General features: G+C 50.7%; 1 protein-coding gene across 1 annotated transcript in view; it reads right to left on the bottom strand.

Annotated features, from left to right (window-relative positions):
* Positions 1-2,265, bottom strand: part of PAX8 (paired box 8) — a 57,416-nt gene extending 55,151 nt beyond the window's left edge. The window contains exons 1-2 of the mRNA XM_004742390.3: positions 2,167-2,265; positions 1,714-1,821 (exon numbers count right to left, since the gene is read on the bottom strand). Coding sequence (XP_004742447.1) covers positions 1,714-1,738 — 25 coding nt within the window. The 5' untranslated portion in view covers positions 1,739-1,821; positions 2,167-2,265. The remainder of the gene's footprint in view (positions 1-1,713; positions 1,822-2,166) is intronic.
* Between the last annotated feature and the right edge of the window lie 11,810 nt (positions 2,266-14,075).

Raw genomic sequence — 14,075 nt, 5'->3', positions numbered from 1 at the left:
GTGACCTCGTCTTATTTCTAGCAGAACAGAGGGAAAGGGGTCTGGTGCAGCACCGTAAATTCGAGGTCCCAGGGCACCCAATCCTACCATTGCCTGAAAGGTCAGGGGAAGGTCGGGCTGCGGGCTGGGGGAGATGGAATCGGGAGCCCAGAGGAATTGGCCGGAACCAGGGGCACTAAGCTCGTCCTCGGAGACCGTTCTGATCCCGAGGCAGGGACGACGTTCGGTATTGTACCCCGGTTTGGCTAATGACCGAGGGGCGAAAACCTGTTCCCGGCCTCAGAAAGTGGTCAAGGAGCGTGCGCGGCGCGGGAGTGCTGCAGGGTAAGGGGAGCCAGGGAGGTCGGCTCGATTCCCTGGCTCGCCGACCCCGCGGCTCCCGGGAAGGGCCGCGAGGTCTCCACTCCGCGCGCGGAAAGCGGCCCCGCGCCCGCAGAGGTGGCCGGGACGGCTCGGACCACGCTCTTCTACGGGCACGGAGGTGGCGAGGCAAAGTACGGCTGACTCCTTCTCCCACCTTAGAGCAAGCCAAAAAGAGCAACCTTCCGGAGCCTCGCGGGGTTCCCCGCACCCCTCGTTGTGGAGCCTCGGCCCCCGGACCCGAGGCTGCGCGGCGAAGCTCGGACTCATGGCTTTCTCGGCTAAATAGAGATCTCAACCGCGCGCCGTGCCCGATCCGACCCTGCTTATTATAACAAATGTCCCGTTTGCCGAGCGGGACTTCATATTCGCCGAGAATTCATCTGAAATATTGATTTCCTCTCACTTCGCCGGCCCAAATCGATAGCGTTGCGCCCTGGCCCCATAAATCGCTTTCCCCGCGGCCCGCCCGGCTCCATCCATCACCGGGGGCCGGGCCGTGTCTCTGCCGGCTGTCCACACTTGCTGCGCGCCAGGCGACCGTGCCCACCGCGCACACCGTGCCCACCGCGCACACCGCGCCCGCCGGCCCAGACCCTGGGGCTCTTTCTCCGTAACACCTACCCCCACCCTCCCCGCCGCCCCCAACAACCCGGGCCTGGGCCAGGAGGCGGGGAAGAGCAGGCGCCCCGGCCAGGGAGGGACCCGCCCGGAGCGCTTTGGGAGGTTTTGGGCCGGGTCGCCGCTGGGGAGGGGGTTTTGGCCCCGCGGGCAGCCGGATGCTCGCAGGCCGGACGCCCCGCGCGCCTCTCTCCGCCTGCCCCAGGCTAGGCAAGGAGGAGTCCGAGAGCAGCTGAGGGCACTCAGAGGCCCCGCAGGCCCCGGACCACGGGCTTCTTTCCCGCCCGCTTGAGGGGTGCGCAGGGCTCACCTCCCACCAGGGCAGCCTGGAGCAAGAGCTGCGCGCACCCGCGCTCGAGGGCTTAGAGGTCGGGGGCGGCCCAGGGCCTGAGAGACGCAGGATGTCCTCCCCCATGGGACATGCAAGACGGGGATGCGGCGCGAGGGACACCCCCTCTGACCCGCACGGAGAGCTCCTCACCGCTCCGTGTGGTCCGCAGAAACCAAGGCCTGGGGAGGGCGGCTCGCCGGGCCGAGAGGGGGACCTCGGGGCCTGAGAACAGCGAGACGGCCGCAGCGGAGAGCTAGGCCAGCGGCGCCCCCGGCTGCGTCCCGGCGCAGGTGGGTCCCACGAGCCCGGAGCGTAAGCTCCCCAGCCCCACCGACCCGAGCGCACGCACGGACGCACGGCGACGCGGGGGCTCTGGGGTCCCGGCAGCGCCGCGTCCTTACCGGATCTGATGGAGTTGTGAGGCATCGCCGGGGAGTCGCTCGCAGCCCGCCGAGGGCTCAGGGCTTCCTTACGCAGGTCCCCGCCGCGCCCGTCGCCACGCCACTGCCCTGCACAGACCCAGGGGAAGGGGCATGAGATTCGATGTCCCTGTTTTATGCCTTCTCCCCGGGCCCTATCCCTCAGGCTCTCATCACGTGGCTGGAGTCAGAGGATTTTTAGGCGAAGGGTGGCCCACCTCGGCCTGGCTAACACACGTTTGCTGGGAGGATCCGGGATTGGGGGTCCTCTGAGGGAGCCCCAAACTCCAGCCCGGGGCCCTCTTCCTCTGTTGCCCCAGCCTTATCCAGTTTAACTTAAGAGGGGGAAACGCTGCCAGGCTCCCTGGGCCCCTCTCCCTTCTCGAATCACCGCTGTCCCCCAGTCACCTTTCAGCCAACCCCTGGGCAGCATACCTGGCCAGCCGGCCGCCGCAGGCCCTCACTGCCCGGGTCAGCCCGTGAGGGTGCCCTGGGCCCTGCGTCTCTCCTCGTTCTGAAGTTTGTTCCCATCCACCCGGCATCGCCTACCGGTTTTATCCCGCCAGGGCCCTGAGAGATGGGTCTGGAGAGACTCGCAGGCCGCGGATTGGCTGGCTGGGTGCAGGGGGGTGCGGGAAGGGGAGGATTTTGCAAGGGGGACATGGCTGAGTGGACTCAGGAGTTAGAAACATTCGCTGGAGCTTCTGTTTCCAGCGGAGAGAGGAGAGGGAGGCAGCTGAGCCCTACCTCATCAGGCCTGGATATATAGGAGGAGTGGGAGATGGAGGCCTCAGAGCCTGAGGATGAGGGTTTCTGGGTCCTCCTGGGGTCACTGACTACCAGAGGTGAGAGACACAGTTTCTCTGTGACACCTTGCATCCCTTCTCTCACGCCCCCTCCCCTCTGGGGAAGCAGTCTTTTCTTCTATAGGAGGGAACTTTTGTTTTTAAGCCTGTTTCTTAAGGTAGAAGCCTGCAAATAGGGCTGGAGACAGGAAGGCAGGAAAGTCCGACCTTCTCACCACTGGTGTGGACTTCTTCCAAGGCAGAACCCTGAATAGCCCCAGAACCCATTGCATCCATCTCTCCCAGACAAGAGCCACAAACTCATATTATTAGATTAACGAAAATGGTCCCATAACCTCATCAACAGGGCTTCTCCTCCTCCAAAACACACGCAGTCACCAGCCAGCCCTCATTCTTGCCCTTTGGGGGTTTTGAACTTGAAAGAACAGCTCAGAGGGCGGGCAGTAAGGGTCTAGATCTCACTTTAGCATGGAAAGGTGTCAGATGGGGATAGGACTGAGCTGACCTCTGGCCTAGTCTGGGGGAATCAGCAGCCTTGGGAGCTGGGGGTCCTAGGTAGGGAGAAGATGGGGTGTCTTGGGTAGGAATGAGCTGCCTTCTCTGTTGATCATAGGTTTATCTCTTCTGTCCAGGAGGCTGGGTCCAGGGAAAATCATGCATGTGAACAAATATGTTGGAGCACCTTGCAGGCTGGAGGCAGGGGGTGTGGGGGTGGGGGGTGGCACAGGGCCTGGATGCTCCCCAGTCTCAGACCAGATGGCCAAGCTCAGGAACACAACTCCTTGGCCTGAAGGGACTGCTGTGGGATACAGAGTCCAGAGATAGCAGAGTGAGAGGGGAGTGAAGGGGGAGAGGGAATGTCTTATTCAGGAGGATGTGCATGTGTGTACACGTGTGTGTGCCTGTGTGTGTAAAACCACACAGTTTTTCTTAATGAAAAAACAAAGTTTTGGGGGCACTTGGGTGGCTCAGTCATTAAGCATCTGCCTTTAGCTCAAGTCATGGTCCCTGGATCCTAGGATCGAGCCCCAGGTCAGGCTCCCTGCTCAACGGGGAGCCTGCTTCTCCCTCTCCCACTCTGCCTGCTTGTATTCCCTCTCCCTCTGTCAAATAAATAAATAAAATATTTTTTAAAAAGAAGTTTTATCTTTCAGGTTAATTCGCTTCTTCCTCTCTCCCAGGCTTTCTTGATTTCATAGAAATTAATCATTTTGTGAAAAGAAAGAGCAGAGAATATGCGTGTCCCCAAGTGGATCTTCCACATTTGTAACAATGGCCCTAAACAAAAACAGCAGGGGCCTTACTGTGTGAAAAGTTTCCCCAAAATTGTTATTTAAAATTGCTCTGTGGTTTCCAAATGTCCAGATCCTGTACTTCTCTGGTAAGACCACTGGAGAGGGAAGATCAAGGGTGTTGGGATGGAGGTGGACCTCAGCGCAGGTCCGATGGACACTGCCATGGGCCAGCTGATCACTCTGGTGCCCACCCTGCTTCCATAGGGGAGCTTTGGGGCAGTAGACATGGAGGCTGACTGTCCACTCAGGCTTCCCTCCACTAAGGAGGCAGTGCCCAGGTGAGCCCGCCAAGCTCTGACCCAAACAGTTCTGCAAACCTCAGAAGTTCTTCCCAAGCGAAGGGATTGATAGGTACCAATCACCATGGAAACTCACACATCCATTCTTGCTTTTCTCCCACTCGACAAAATAAATCCACCCCCCCCTTTTCTAGCAAACTCTTCTCAAAGGACAAAAACAGCCACTTGTCAAAATATTCCTGTCTCATTTGTGAGCTCATTTTAAAAAGTCATTTAAATATGAAAATGAAAGGTGCAAAAAGCCCATTTGCATGTCATGAGAGCATCCATTCCCCGGACTACAGGTGATAGCAGACAGCCAGGAGGAGACCTAGCAGAGTCCTAGAGCTAGCGAACAGTAAGAATATAGTAAGCCCTACTGAGGAGATAAACCAAGGCCTCGTGGTAGTTTTTAATCACAATCAGAAATCGGGCATGGGTAACTTACTGCTTCCTATTTCCCCGCCACCAAGGTCTGGAAAATGGAATTTTTAGAATTTTATTTTTAAAGATTTTTATTTATTTTTTTGACAGAGAGAGAGAGGGAGAGAGAGAGAGAAAGAGAGCACAAGCAGGGGGACTGGCAGGCAGAGGGAGAGGGAGAAGCCATCTCCCTACTGAGCACGGAGCCTGACTTGGGGCTGGATCCCAGCACCCAGGGATTATGACCTGGGCCAAAGGCAGATGCCCAACCCAAGAAAATAATTATTAATCAGGACGCCAACTTAGTCTCTTTGACATCACTCTCCTTCTCTGCAAAATGAGAGTTTGAAATACATATATTTCAATATTTAAGCTAAATACATTAAAATATATTTATATTATGTCTATTTAAATAAAAAATACGTATTTGAAAAACTCATATCTATGAACATTTTAGTTATACATAAAAATCTTAAGCCTTCTTCTGATGTTACTTAATATTTCAAGATAATCTAGCATCATGAATGAGAGACTCCTGGATCAATGGGACATTTAGAACATAATTTTTAAAACCGACACTTCCTTCTCCAGCTTTTCTTAGATTTGGGGCCCATAAGGTTTTCATGCTGAGATGATCAACTGGAAACCTGTGGTTGAAATCCAGTTACAATTTTTTTGAACTCAGTGTTTTTCCAAGAAAATGTGATTAATTGCCGATATGAAATTAGAGAAGAAAGAGTAGCTCTGGCTTGCCTTTAAAAATTGGACAGATCTGGCCACAGATCTGAGTGTTTCTTTGTGGAAATAAATGTTCTTTCAGGTTTAACACTCAAAGAGTCTGAAATACATGTCAGGTATAGTTACCTAAGTCCCAGGAGTATTCTGTGAATTTTTTTTTTTTTTTTTAAATTCTAAGTTGACCTGCTGAGTCTTCAAAACATGATCTTTTTTTTCCCCAGGATTAAGCCGACATCGGCAGAGCCGGTGGTTGGGTTTGTCTGAGATAAGACAGAAAGCATGCCCTAGATGTGGGATTTTTGGTGCTAAAACCAAGCTGCACTAGGCATACCAGGAGGAGTTGGCCCTCATAGCTGATAGCATTAGGAAGGACGGTAGTTTGGGGTTTCTATAAGCAGCTCAGAGTTTATATGGGCTACTGAGGTGGCTGTTTAAGTGCACAGGTAGAATCCTATCACCTTGTGGCTCAGGCTCCTTGGCCCCTTGGACTCCAGCATGGACCATGGGCCTTACTTCTTAATGACAGGACAGGGAGGGAATCTGGGACCCCTCTCTCCCATTTTGACATGAAGCCTTGGAAGTTCCTCTGTGCAGACCACCCAGAGGCCAGCCTTGGGGGAAGATCCCTGCCCCCCCAAATGCTCCTTGCTTACCTGCCAATGCCCCCTCTCCCTGCATAGAAAACCATTCTGGGACTGAAATGCATTCCCTGGGAAGAAACCGACAGCCCTCTGCTAAGAGGTAGAAGGTGGGCGTTTCCACCCTGGCTATGGGAAACAGGACCATCTCCTTTTTCTTTTCTTTCTTTCTTTTTTTTTTTTTTTAAAGATTTTATTTATTTATTTGACAGAGAGAGATCACAAGTAGGCAGAGAGGCAGGCAGAGAGAGAGGGGGAAGCAGGCTTCCCGCTGAGCGGAGAGCCCGATGTGGGGCTGGATCCCAGGACCTTGGAATCATGACCTGAGCCAAAAGCAGAGGCCTTAACCCACTGAGCCACCCAGGTGCCCCCCATCTCCTTTTTCTGAACCTTGCTTGCTTATTCAGTGGGATGTGGGTGCAGGTGGGGAGTGTGGAGGGTGAGACCGGCCTCATAGATTTGCTGCAGAGATGAAGAGGGTTACGAACGTGGAAGCCCTTTGGAAACCACAGCTCTGCACAGAAGTTAATTATTGTTAGGCAACAGAGGCCGGCCAATACTTTCAAGAAGGGTAGAATTATAACTTCTCTGAAATTTTGCTGGAGAAGCCCATTTTTTTAATCCTCTTCCCAAAGTTTGCAACATGAGTTTTTCTAACAGCCCTGTGAACCATGGGGTAATGGACAGTTGAGCTGTGGGACAGGAAAGGGCCAGTGAGTCCATGTGCTGTGTGTGTGGGGTGGGCTGCCGTGGGGGCGGAGGTGTCTGTGAGGAGAACAGTGCATGGTTTGACCCGCCAAAAGGGGAGCAAAGCCAATGGCAGAAGGGGAGGGCCAGCACTAGGGCAGAGCCCCCAGACTCCCCGACTTCCCCTTCACAGAGGGCAGAAGTGTTGAGGGCACCTGCAGGTTGTGCTCTGCCTTTCCCCCTCCCAGGCTTGCCCTGTGAGGCTGCAGCCCTGTGGGATCTCTACCCTGTCCCCACACCTCAGGAAATGGCTGACAGCCTGCCCAGAGGCCTCCTGGCGGCCCTGCCAGAGAATCAATCATTAATGAGCCTCTGTTCCACCCCTCCCCCACAGGCTGTCCAAACACAGAAACAGAAATACAGGTCCTGGCAGGTGAGAGGAAAGGCCCGTGTGTGTGCAAGGCAGTTTGGAAAAAGCCACCAACGGCAGGTTTGTCTGGTTGGTTTTGGGTTGGAGATACGTCCTGGGCATGTATCTTTCAAGTTCTTTGCCTACTCGCAGCCTTTTGATGACTGCACCCGGGGTATCTGGAGGAGCCCTGTGTAGGAAAGAACATCACTGGGGAAGCGGAGTGGAAGGTGACAGAAGGAAAGGACAGGAACGAGGGATACAGGGATAGCACGTCTACTTTTTTCTAGTTTTAATAGTTTTGTTTTTCAAAGCTACAAATAATTAGCAAGGTCCTTTTGCAACCCATTTTACAGATGAGAATACTGAGCCCCAGAGAAGGTAAGTAGAATAGCCAAGGTGACCCAGCTGGTAGGTGGATGACTCAGTGACCATATAAACACTAGCGATCCAGGTCCTGCCTTAAGTGTTAGAAATTCTGCTCACCCCATCCTACTTCCTCCCACTCCCCAGCACCTACCTACCCTCCACTCAGGAAGGAAGGTTCTGGAACCCAAGGAGTGGCTAGAGTGAGGTCAGACCCTCATGGCTAGAAAACTTTCCTGCCACGAGAGAGGAGAGCAGCTCACTCAGCAGGAATGCCCTCCCCTTGGCCAGGCTCCTGGTCCAGCCCTGGGCAGCAGGATTCAGGGCCCAAGAATCTTCTCAAGCCAATGCCAGGGCACTGGATTGGGCTGCCTTCCTGACAGCTGCTTTTGGGGAGGCGCCAAGGAAAAAACCCAGACCCAGGGCTCTTTGTCAGGCTCCAGGCTGGCTTTGTTCTCTGTGGCCTTGGACTGCCAGAGGTTCCTCCTGCTGTTCATACAAACCACAGACCGGGGTATGGCCTCCCCTACCCCTTGGCAGTGCCCGGGGCCCTGATGGAAAGACCAAAGGACCTTGCGGGCGGGGGGGGGGGGCGCGGCGGGGGCGGGGGAGAAGAGTCAGGGTTGAGGGAGGTTGAGGGATAGAGAAAGTTCTGGAGATTTCAGATGCCTTTTGCCCCTAGCTTTCACTGCCTGGCCCCTGGAAGGCTGCCCTGAACAGAGCAATCCTGGGCGCTTTGCCACACTTTGGGCTTAGGCTGGACTCAAGACTACTTGCATTCTGCTGAAAGCCCCTGGATTCTTTGCTTTTGGAGAAGGAGCTCTGAGGGTTTACAACTTTGGACCCTGATTTTTGTATCTCTCCTCCAGTGCCCCAGCAATATGTCCATCCTTGTTCGGTGGCACCCACAAAAGGATAGACACACTCTCACCTTGAGCGGATGTGAAGCATAGGATTTCTTTCTAATAACAACCACCACTACTATTATTTACAAGGTATCATTTAATGCTAGGGGCTATTAAGTGCCTTACACACACCCAGCAAAACTGAGTTTTGAGGCAGCTGGGGCATACAGGTCGCTCTGGATCACCCCATTGTTGAGCAGCAGAGTCAGGATCTGAACCCAGGCTCATCAGAATTGAAAACCTGAGCCCGCATTCTCTCCGCCACCCCATGGGATGTTTCAAGGGCGTGGACAGCTATGTAGCTTCCAGAAGGCTGTTGGACCAAACTTGAAAACAAACTGGAAAGTGAGTTTCATTTGTCAGTTTCAGGGGCCACCTGTGGCCGATGGGCTTGACCTCAACCTAGTGATGAGACAGAGGCTTCCTTGGCCCTCAGAGAGACCAGGTAAATGGCAGAATAAAAAACAAAGCAAAGGTTGGGGTCACAATGCATTCCACCTCTCCCTCAAGGAATTCTCACACATTCGGCAAAACACAGAAACAGAACTCATTTGTGGCAAGAACTAGGGAATCATCCAGGTATACATTTTTTTTTTTTTTTCAGCTTTCTTGAGGTTATAATTCACAAATAAAATTGTAGGACATTTCAGGTGAACATCATGGTGAATATGTGTATATATTGTGCAAGAGTCCCTACTATCTAGTTAATGAACACATCCATCACCCCTCATGTTTCTCTCTCTCTCTCTCTCTCTCTCTCTCTCTATCTCTTTGGGTGAGAACATTTACATTCTATTCCCTTAGCAAATGTTAACAATGCCTTCTCTAAGTAAGTGTTAACAATGGCAGTCTCAATGTTTTACGTTAGATCCGCAGACCTTAAACCTATGCAAGTTTCAAAACTTTGTTTTAAATTTCTTTTTTTTTCCTTTTTCAGACATATCCTCTTCATATAAGGTAGCATTTCCTTTTATTTGTCTTAAGCTCTTCTCCTTTGAACCTCACATATTATGTACTGTGGTCTTGCTGATTTCTGTTTATTTTCTCCCCATTCCCTGTCAGTTATAGACTTCAATCTTGTCTGCTGGGAGAGACTTCAGTCTTTCAAGTAGAATCACTTCCCCCAGGGCTTACTCCAGCACAGAGAACCCAGAGTCCGGGGAGAGATCTTTTCTCACTTGGATCCTGATGCTGTCCTCTACCGTGCAGATGGTGTCGGAGTCATGACGGCAGGGCTGGGAGTCTGGCAGCTGAAGCTGAACCCTGGCACACTCCTGTAGGGGCTGTGTGATGGGTGCCAGTCACCCAATCAAATTTCTCTGAGCCCAAATTTCTGTATCTGAGAAGCAGAACTATTAATGGTCCTTCTCTTTTATTATATTGCAGTGATTAAGTCAGATAAAGTGCTTGGAGCACAGTGGGTACTCCGTGAATGTTGGCCACAGTGGAGATGATAGAGGCCACCGTTTCTGAGACTGGCATCAACACCAGAAGACATGATACTCAACACCAAACGTGGTCATCGAAGAAGGAGAGCGCAGAGAAGGAGGATGGAACATTCTGGGTCCTAGGGCAGCTGGTCCTCCTGTGGCATATGTGAGTTCTTTCTTTTTCCCGGCCATCTGCAGATGTGCACCCACCCAGCATCCTGGCCCCTATCTTCTGAGTATCCAGGACCACACTCATGGATCAGAACCCACTCCATTGCCTGAGGAGCCTGCCAAGTTCTTCAGCCTGAGAACTCTCCTCCCAGAAAGTGTTCCTGGGGATCCAGAGAGTGGAGTCTGGAATAGAGGAAGACACCATTCCTGGGAGGGCTGGCATGTGCCTTCTAGAGCTCTGCCTCTTCAGGCTGAGCTTCGTGGTGGGTGACGTCTGACCCAACTGCCACTATCTCGAAAAGCTAGAGTCTTAGCTAGTTTTCTTTTCTTCCTTCCTTCCATGCATAATATATCAAAACCAATTCAAACAGTAATGATAAATGGCTCCCATCCTCCAGTCCTTAGCCAGCAGTAACCCTGTTATCTATTTGATGTTTGTCCTTCCAGAACTTCGCTATTCGTTCCTTATGTCTGTTATGGTAGAAATTATGACCTTTGTTTTAGGAGCGTGTGTTTCAGCATACAGAGTAGCCTACTGTCTGTGAATTTTGCTCTGCAAGTTGCTTTTATTCGCTTAGCCATGTCTTGAACATTTCTACATGTCGGCACATAGCTCTACCTTTGAACTTCTCAATCATAGTCCACAATATGGATTGAAAACACTCTAATTGTCCCCCTTTCCATGTATTTTTGCCTTCTACCTTTTTTTTCTTATCAAAATTGGTTTGCAACAAACTCTTTGTGCATGTGTGTGAATATTTTCCTGGCAAGATGGGAGACGAGAAATGGAATCGTGGGGGCATAGTCTGGGCACCTTTAAAATAGGCAGGACTAATTGGCTTCCTAGCAGTCTGGTTTGGCTTCTCTCTTCATTGCTCTTAAACATTCCTCTAAAGATGGAAGTTAAGCAGGTCAGGAAGAGTAAGAAGAGAGGTACTTGTGAGGTTTCCTAATCCAGGGTCATTGTCATCCTCCAGGCAGGGACAAAGGTGTACAGAAGTCAGGGTGGGCGTCCTGACCGGGAAATGCTCTTCTCCCTGAGAACATTCCTGACTGCTCAGAACTAATTAGGGAATGAAGAGAGGGTTCACTGCAACCTCCGGGATCCCAAGGCCACCTTCACGGATCAGACTGGGTGACTGAACTCACTATTATGGTCTTTCCTTCAGGAATTAAGAGGGAGCTGGCCCCTCATGCTTGAGACTCAGTCTCTGCATTCCAGAGCCTGACGAGTTGTGAGCTCAGAATCAGAGAGGACTGGGTTTGTGACACAGCCTTGCCCTGAGCTATGTGATCTTGGGAAAGTCACTTACTCTGATTCTCAGGTTCCTCATACTTAGTAAAAAAAAGAAAATGCATATCATATTCACATCCTGTCCATAAGGTTCTGTGAAAGTGGTTTGTAAACTGTTAAGAAATGATGAATTTGAAGCAGTTATGATGATGAGTGTAATGTGAGGGTTACCTCACCAGGAGAGCCTTTCTCTTTCCTTCCCTCTCTCCTTCCCTTCCTTTCCATGAATTTAGTTGTACAGATGTTTATTGAGCCTCTACTAAGTGCTGGGCACTCTGCTAGGACCTGGGAACACAGTAGTGACCCAAACAAGAATCATATCTTTACAGAACAAAGAGGCAGGCTCCTGCGGGGAGGTGTGCTAGGTGCCGTGATGGGGCTGGAGTGGGGAGTGGAAGGTGTGGGGAGCACAGAGCAGGGCACCTCACAGAGCCTTAGCTGTTCAGAAGGGACCTCTAAGCAGACATTTGAAGAAAGAGGTGCAATCAACCAGGCAAATAGAGGAATGGGAGGAAATGGAGGTCGAATATTCTTGTATGGGCAGAAAGAAATCCACAATATGAAGGTCCAGAGGCCAGGGGGTGCCAGGCACATTTAGGGAACAGAACTCACTGTAGTGGGAAATGAAATACCATTACAGTGTGTGTGTGTGCATGTGTGGTATGGGCTGAGAGATGTGACTGAGAATTTGCGCAGGGTTAGCTCACTAACGTCCTGTAGGCATGTTAAGGAATTTAAATTATTCTAAATATATTCTAAGTGTTCTAAATACATTTAAATGTATTTGAATTGCATATTTAGAATATTAAATATATTCTATTTAATATCTATTTAGAATATTAAATATATTCTAAATTATATTCTAAATGTTTTAGAAAGTTCTTTCTCACTGCAACTTTAGAAAATTCTTCCTCACAGGGGGTTGGAGGCAGACAGGCAGCAGGCTGGAAGAAACTGTGTTCCCATGATTCCCCTTGGGGGGCCGTGATGGGAACACTGGGTCTGGAGAGAAGCAATGCTGGAGATGGGGAGGTGGAAATACTGTCATAGTCAGCTCTTGACTTTCAATTTCATCCTTGGTCTGGTGGTGACAGGCTGCAGCCTTACAAAGACCAGACTGAATATAAGTGCTAGTCCTGGCTTATCTTCCTATGTCCTCTGGAGAGCTCTGATCTTGGGTCCCCCCCCAAAATTGTAACTGCTGTAGGCAGATCTAGCTCTTCTCACCTCAAAACCTCCTAATGGCCAAGGGAAATCTCTGTCTGATGACAGATCAGACAAGAGAGGATGGAGATGTGGGTCGGACTGTTATAGACTGGCTGACAGATGAGATCGGGAAGGGACATATGCCTCAAGTTGCCCAGGGTTTTGGATTTCAAACCCCATCCAGACTTGGATACCAGTAGCCCCCTTGCAGCTGAACAATATGGGATGAAGGAGGGAGTGGAAAGGCATACAAGGTGTGGGTGCCAGGCTTCGGACCGAAGCAGCAGGACCTCGGGAAGGTCACGCAGCTTCTTGGGCCTTCACGTCTCCATCTCTGTAAAGAAGAATGTAGAAGCTGGAACGTGTACCAGTTCCCAAGTAATAGCATAGGGAAGCATTTCCTAGAGTTGTGCCCTGAGCGAAAAACACTCACTATCCCTACATCCAAGTTCTCTTGTTTTCAATGCAAAGTGCTTTTGATTTCATTGGGTTGGCTCTTGGGAGCCACTGTGTGTGCAAGCATCTTGAAAACCCTTAGGTAGTAATAATACTGTAGCCTGATACACTATAGTGAATAAATGCTGTCATATCCATGATTTCATTTAATATATTTGTCTGTTCGTATGTCTATTACTATGTATTATTATGTATATCGGCTATATAATAATGGAGAATACTACATGTAATATATATCAAATATATTTATAATTTGTCACTACATATAATAACAGTGTATGTGTATATATACTATATTATGTATATATGCTGGCGTGAGATTTCTAATATGTTCCAATGCATACTCGGCGGCTCCCTTGATCACTCAGAGAAAATGACAAAGCTCCCAAGTCCTCATCCATCAGTGCACGCCACCCCGTCACTTTCCTCATATGTCTCCTTACTTCTCCTCTTTTATTCTGCTCTAGCTGCACTGGCCTTTTGACCTTCCTCAGACATGCCAGGCTTGTTCTCACTCACTGAGTCTGATGCTTGCCTCACCTCCAAGTCCTGGCCCCAACCACCTTCTCATGGAACCCCTCTCTAGTCCCCCTTATTGCAACCTTCTCCCTGACTCTTTATCGCTGTTCCTCTGCTTTATTTCTCTCTGCCACTGACCTATTATATTGATCATGTATTTATTTGTTCGTCACCTTCCCCCTCTCCCCATCAGTAACAGATAAGTGGCATGAGGGCAGGGAGTGTTCGTCGGTCTCACTCACTTTTGTGTTCTTCATGCCTAGAAGAGTGCTTGGTGCATAAGAGGAGCTCAGTAAACATTTGGGCTTGCATGAGGGTTTGATGAAATGAATGGTAACAGCAATGACTTTATTGTAACCGAGTGGTGCTAGGCACTGGACACACAGCAGTTAACAAGACAAACACTGGGCCAAAGTCTCAGCTATGAATGCCCCTCATTGGTTCCTGGCAGCTGGTGGGAGATGCAGAAACTCCGTAGCCCTTCACTTTTTACCTGAGAAGCCTGCCGGCCCAAATCCTTCTTTGTTCCAGCCATCTGAGGATGCTTGGAGGAAAATCTAGGTGGAAGTTGGGCTCAGGTCCTGGCCATGGTCAATGAGAGGTGTATAGGGAGCTGCCTCCCCTAGGTTCCAAGGGCAGGGGGGGACAGCCAGGCCAACCTCCTCCTCTTTGGCATTCAGCCCTGACACCAAGGGCTCCAAATCTCTGGGCAAAGGTCACAGC

This window comes from Mustela putorius, unplaced genomic scaffold (assembly GCF_011764305.1).
Source record: "Mustela putorius furo isolate JIRA1106 unplaced genomic scaffold, ASM1176430v1.1 tig00000281_pilon_pilon_pilon, whole genome shotgun sequence".
NCBI lineage: Eukaryota > Metazoa > Chordata > Mammalia > Carnivora > Mustelidae > Mustela > Mustela putorius.
Note: the sequence above shows the minus strand (reverse complement) of the source record. Positions and strands in the feature narration are given on the sequence as shown.